A 6,511-nucleotide genomic window follows, 5' to 3' on the forward strand; every position below is an offset into this window, starting at 1 on the left:
GACGCTTGTTTTTTTATTCCTTTTAATTTTAGTCGTTGGTCACGCCCATGTTCAAGCTTCCCCCAGCTGATGCTAGCTCATCAATGCCCAAACTCTTCCTCTTTTATCTCCTTCCTTTGACTTTTGTTTCCACTCAGTAATTCCATGGCGAATCATTTCCTCCTTCACTTATTTAAACTAATCGCTTTCTGTTTCAAATAGTCTGTTCCCTCTTGTTTCTATGGATCATATGAACGGGTTCTCAGATTCCAACGAAATCAGCAACAACAGCAGCACCTGTTGCATCTTCGCCGCCGCTACCACCTCCGAAACGCTTGCTTCATCGGAACCGTTGAGTACTCCCGACGTCTCCGCTCTTCAACTCCTCTCCAAAAACCTCGACTCCCTTTTCGAATCAAAGGACTCCGATTCCTTCTACTCCGATGCCAAAATCGCGCTCTCTTCCGGCCGAGAGGTCGCCGTTCACCGTTGCATTTTGTCGGCGAGGAGTTCCGTATTCAAGACGGTTTTCGCGGGGATTAGAGACATTGGAGCTAAGTTCGAGCTCAAAGAGTTGACTAGGGACTATGAGATCGGCTACGATTCGCTTGTTGCGGTTCTCGCTTACATGTATACCGGTAAAGTGAGACCGTTTCCTAAAGGCGTTTGCGTTGACGATGGTTGCTCGCACGTCGGATGTAGACCGGCTGTCGATTTCATTGCAGAGGTTTTATATGCAGCTTTCGTTTTTCAGGTCTCTGAATTAATTGCTCTTTATCAGGTCAGTAAATTCCTATTATTTTTTATGATGTTTTAAGTTCGTTTATTTATAATATGAATTTCAAATTCTAGATTCTTGTTCTCATAACTAGTAGTCATATAAACTTTTGCAATTGTTGCTGATTTCCAAACATCCCCTTGACTGAAAAAATATCAGCAAATTGTTGAAATTATATTACTCGCAGTCTTCGTTGGTTACGTTTGTGATTCTCGTTAATAAAAAGTAATTTTAAAAAATTAAATATAAAATACTTATTTTTAATGTTGAGTAACGTAACATTTTTGAATTAACTATAAAATCAAATTTTCTGAACTACAGAATGTATGATTAAGTTAAGATGTATTCGGTGTCAGCTTCGATATATGTATGCATAATTCGATTTTGGTCGAGTGGAATTCATTAAATAGTATCGGTGGTAAAGTTGAATGTTATTCTCCTTATAGATGTTTGAGCGTTTGCGTCACTAGTGTGTACCTTGTTATAAACTACAAAAAATTCTGAACAAATATTATCTTATTTTCATCTCAGACAATTTAAAATCTTATTAATGTGTTATGAATGCTAGTGTATTTTAATCCTTTGTTTTATATTTTGTATTTTCTTTTTTGTTGTTGCGCTCTTGGTGTAAAGCAACTTTTGAGTAAAAAATGCCGTGGATAATAGAACAAAGTCTGAAAACTATTATGTAGAATATAAATGTCGGACATAGATATTTAAAAAAATATGACGATTCTGAACAAGATATCTGAATGAATATTACTATTGTTTAATTCTGTGATTTGTTGGGGAATCAAAAGGCAAATGGAGAAGCAGGATAAAGACTAAAATTATAAGAGTTTATGTTCTGTTTCTAAATTGCAGAGACATCTACTCAACATTATCGACAAGGTTGCCATAGATGATATCTTGGTGGTTCTTTATATTGCAAACATGTGTGGTAATGCCTGCGAGAGACTGGTGGCAAAGTGTATAGAAACTGTTGTGAAATCCGATGTTGATATTGTAACACTTGACAAAGCTTTGCCTCGTCACATTGTGAAACAAATCATTGATTCCCGTCTGGAACTTGGTTTAGACAAGCCTGAGAACATAGGTTTTCCCGATAAACATGTGATGCGGATTCATCGGGCGTTGGATTCGGATGATGTTGAATTAGTTCGAATGCTACTGAAAGAGGGTCATACGAACTTAGACGAGGCCTATGCACTTCACTACGCTGTGGCTTACTGCGATGCTAAGACAACAACCGAGATGCTGGACCTCGGACTCTCCGATGTTAATCATCGGAACTCGAGGGGGTATACGGTGTTACACGTTGCTGCTATGAGGAAAGAGCCTAAGATTATAGTTTCTCTTTTAACGAAAGGTGCTAGGCCATCTGATCTCACAATTGATGGTAGGAAAGCTGTTCAGATCTCAAAGCGGCTCACCCGGGCTGCCGATTACTATAAATCAACCGAGGAAGGGAAGGCTTCTCCGAAGGACCGGCTGTGCATAGAGATACTGGAGCAGGCTGAAATAAGAGATCCCTTGCATGGAGAAGCTTCTTTGTCTCTTGCAATGGCTGGTGATGATCTTCGGATGAAATTGTTGTATCTCGAAAATAGAGGTAATTTTCATATTTGTGTCGGTCCAACTTTTCATTTTCGTTTTAAACTCTGTATCCGACACCCATGTCCAACATATATAATGAAAAGCGAAGAGTGAAAACAATATAATCAACCATTGTATTCAATGTTGTTTGAACCATCTCTTAACTTTGGCAGTTGGACTGGCAAAACTTCTATTCCCCATGGAAGCAAAAGTTGTGATGGATATTGCTCAAGTGGATGGAACATCAGAGTTCCAATTAGCTACCATCAATTCTAACAAATTAAATGGTGCACAAACAACTGTGGACTTGAATGAGGCACCTTTCAGGATTCAAGTGGAGCATTTAAATAGACTCCGAGCACTTTCCAGAACTGGTACTAAAATGTCGCAATAATTTTTCTCTCTTTAGTCCTTGTCTATGGTACTCTAACTCGAGCTGAGAGTCATGTACGGTTGTAAACCAACACTGATATGTTCGAACTCAAGCTAACCCTCTATCTGTGTGTCTTGGGCAGTGGAACTCGGGAAACGATTTTTCCCTCGTTGCTCGGAAGTGTTGAACAAGATCATGGATGCCGACGACCTATCGCAGCTTGCATGCGGAGGGAACGATACAGCAGAGGAACGAGCAGTTAAAAGGCAGAGGTACGTGGAACTACAAGATGTACTAAGTAAGGCATTCCATGAAGACAAAGAGGAGTTTGATAGATCAGCCATCTCATCTTCTTCTTCATCAAAGTCCATAGTCGTGACCAGGACTAAAGGTAAGCTCACTGGTAATGCTAATGGCAGTGTTAGGGGTGGTTAAGACTTGACGCCTAATGCAATCCTTTTATAGTTGTACTTTCTTCACCGGTAATACGAGACCGAGGTTCATAAAATCAAATCTTTTGATGCGGTTGAATTTGTAATTTTGTTGTATTTGGTTCGGTAATAATATTTTTATCGACTTTGGTTTTGTTAATAGAATAAGTGGGTGTTTTTTTTTGGGGGGGAGGGGGAGGGAGGAGAAGAGAGTTCAACTTCTAAGTGAAATTTTTTTTGAGAATTGAGTTGATAATTCCATCCGGTTCCATCTCCTATCGACTGCTCTAGTATACCCGATTTGCCCGACTTTGACATTGGATAAAATAAGAACCGTCTCGGATATTTTTAGAATCTTGAGCGAAAACTCAAAGATAATTTTTATAGAATAAAAATGCATTCTATTACTTTGAACAAATAATTTAGTATTTCTATAATAAATCATAGAAAAATAATAAAATTTTATTAAACATATTATTTTCATTGTTTTGTTAAGAAAAAACAATTAAAAGTTAAAACAATAAAGGATATTTACCAACTTACCAGAAAAGTTAAAGAATATATAATAAATCAAAGAATGTGATTTGAGGAATAGAGAAAGATATTTAATTTGAAATTGAATAATTCAATGAGAAAGAAAATGAGAACTTTGGGCGATACATGATGCTTTGGAACATGCATGGAGATTTGGTCACCGTAAAGTAGAAGTGGAGACGGATTGCTTAGAGGCTTTACGTGCTTTGGAAGGACCTTTGAACATGTTTAGTGGGATAACACTTGTGGATTCGACTAGATTGTTGATGGAACGAGAGTGAGAAATTAGAATTAGGTGTGTTCGAGCCGAGCAATTAATGAGATATGCGGCCCTAGTTGTAAAGATTAAAAGAGTGGGGCCTTAGTTGTACAGATTAAAGAAGTGGGGTCTTAACTTAGGTGACGTTTGGTTGGTATGAATCCCATGAAATTGGTAGGAATTGGAATCCGATTCTACTACTTTCCCATGTTTGGTTCAAGTTTTTCAAGGGAATTAGAATCTCTCATGGCTTCAACTTTCCATCAAATGAGGGAAAATGAATTACATCCAATAATGGATGGAATTTAATTATCTTGTTGGAGGGAATTGAAATTTGACCATACTACCTTCATCAATCTTTTGGTAACTTATTCATATATTGAATAAAAATATTTTTTTATTATTTCGGGTCGAGTTTCTAATTCATATATTCGGTCGGGTCGGGTGAAATTTTATTTTGGTCGGGTCGGTCGGTTTTTTTAAGTGTGATATTCGGGTCGGTCGAGTTCAGGTTTAGGGTGTAAAATACCCGACCCGAAAATATATATAATTTTACCTTATATATTTAGGAATAATTACAATAATACCCCTCTATATATAATTTTTTTCAATTAAGTCACTGTTTTTATTAAATAAAAATAATTTTTTTTATTATTTCGGGTTGGGTCGGATTTCTAATTCATATATTCGGGTCAGGTGAAACTTTATTTTGTTCGGGTCGGGTCGGGTTTTTTAAGTGTGATATTCGGATCGAGTCGAGTTTTTTTTAAGTGTGGTATTCGGGTTGGGTCAGGTCGGGTTTAGGGTGAAAAAATCGGAACTGACCCGAAAAAAATATATAATTTTACCTTATATATTTATGAATAATTACAATAATACCCCTCTATATATAATTTTTTCAATTAAGTCAATGTTTTTATTGAATAAAAATAATTTTTTATTATTTCGTGTCGTGTCGGGTCGGATTTCTAATTCATATATCGAATAAAAATAGTTTTTGGTATATCTTTTGGTAACTAATTAACATACTCAGATTGGAATGTATCGAAATATTGCTCTATCTTTTGGTAACTTATTAACATATTTTGATTGCGATGATTTTAACTTATGATGTTTATTAGCATGATTTTTATAATTTATTGAAATGAATAATCAATCAATAAAATGAAAATATAATATTTTTTTAATTTTTTATAATATATTACTACATGTAAATTGTAAAATAAACTAAAATAAAGCAAAAATACAAGAAGATAAATTATATCATTTTACATTATTGAAATTAAATTCATCTGACATCTCTGCGAACCAAACAGAATATGGAATTAGATTCCAATTCCATTTACTGCCAACCAAACATAATATGGAATTGAATTTCAATTCATGACAGATTCCAATTCCTGAACAGATTCCAATTCCCTTAGAAACATTCAAGCCAACCAAACACCACTTTAAGTAATCGTTCAGGGTGCTTCCGTTAAGAGTCGGCTCTAGATAAGATTCTTTTGATTTTTGAACTCAATTTAAACCGGGTAAATTATCAAATTAGTCACTCACATGTTATTTTATTTCTATTTTGATCAAATCATACTTAACATTGTGTTTTTGTTTTGATTATCCATCGTTAAAAAAATAAAATAACGATGTTGATGTTATATGATATAATAATTTAGGGTTTTGATACAACTTACTTGAAACTTAAATTTAAGATTACTTATGAAATAAGAATTCTACATATATATTTATCTTTCGACTCAGATAAGAAAAATAAGTTGAAATTTTAGAGCAAATTTAGGGTTCAACATGTTTAGAGTTTAAAAAAATGAAAAAGAGTTGAAGATAATAGAAACTTTAGCTCTTCAACGCACCTTCTATTTAATTACATTTGATGGAATAAATTCTCTCGAAAGAATAAATTAAAATTAGTAATTTAAAAAAATAAGGAAAATGATTATATTATAACAAAATGTCACATAAGTAGTTTATTTATTAAAAATATTTAGTGAATTTTTTTATCTCCATGTACTAATTATTTCACGGTCCAATTACATCTTTAGCCATTAAAATTTTCTCTTGTTTCACTTAAGCACCGAAGTTTCATTGTTTTACTAAAACATCAAATTATTCATTTATCACATTTTAGTCCTTAAACCTTTTATTCAACATCAATGATTGTTTAATCCGTAATATAAATAAATTAATCTCAATTCCCGAAAATTAAATAACAAAATAACTCATCAATAATTTTTTTTGGATCATCGGACGTTAAGTGTCTAAATGATTATTTAGTCGACAATGATTTTTTTAATGTGGGTATATTAATAAGAAATTAGATTTTATTGTGAAAAAACTCAAATCATTGTCATTTTATTGTATTGACTATATATGAGAAATTAAAAAACCAAATAAAAATAAGACTCATGAATATTATTTTAGTGTAAATTATATTCTATAATTTTTATACTATAAGAAATAACCTCGTAAGCCATCATTTAATTTTTTTAACAAGATAAAAACTGTTAATTGTATTAAAATAAAAAAAATTAAAGTATAATAAAAAT

General features: G+C 33.6%; 1 protein-coding gene across 1 annotated transcript; it reads left to right on the forward strand.

The window, feature by feature from the left end:
• Positions 1–89: 89 nt before the first annotated feature.
• Positions 90–3,215, forward strand: LOC120149786 (BTB/POZ domain and ankyrin repeat-containing protein NPR1-like). Its single transcript, XM_039162490.1, has 4 exons — positions 90–760; positions 1,622–2,369; positions 2,527–2,727; positions 2,869–3,215. The coding sequence occupies exons 1-4, from the start codon at positions 221–223 to the stop codon at positions 3,159–3,161; spliced, it is 1,782 nt and encodes a 593-aa protein (XP_039018421.1). The 5' UTR covers positions 90–220; the 3' UTR covers positions 3,162–3,215.
• The last annotated feature ends 3,296 nt before the right edge of the window (positions 3,216–6,511 follow it).

Source organism: Hibiscus syriacus, unplaced genomic scaffold (assembly GCF_006381635.1).
Source record: "Hibiscus syriacus cultivar Baekdansim isolate YM2019G1 unplaced genomic scaffold, ASM638163v2 tig00111008_pilon, whole genome shotgun sequence".
NCBI classification, from domain to species: domain Eukaryota; kingdom Viridiplantae; phylum Streptophyta; class Magnoliopsida; order Malvales; family Malvaceae; genus Hibiscus; species Hibiscus syriacus.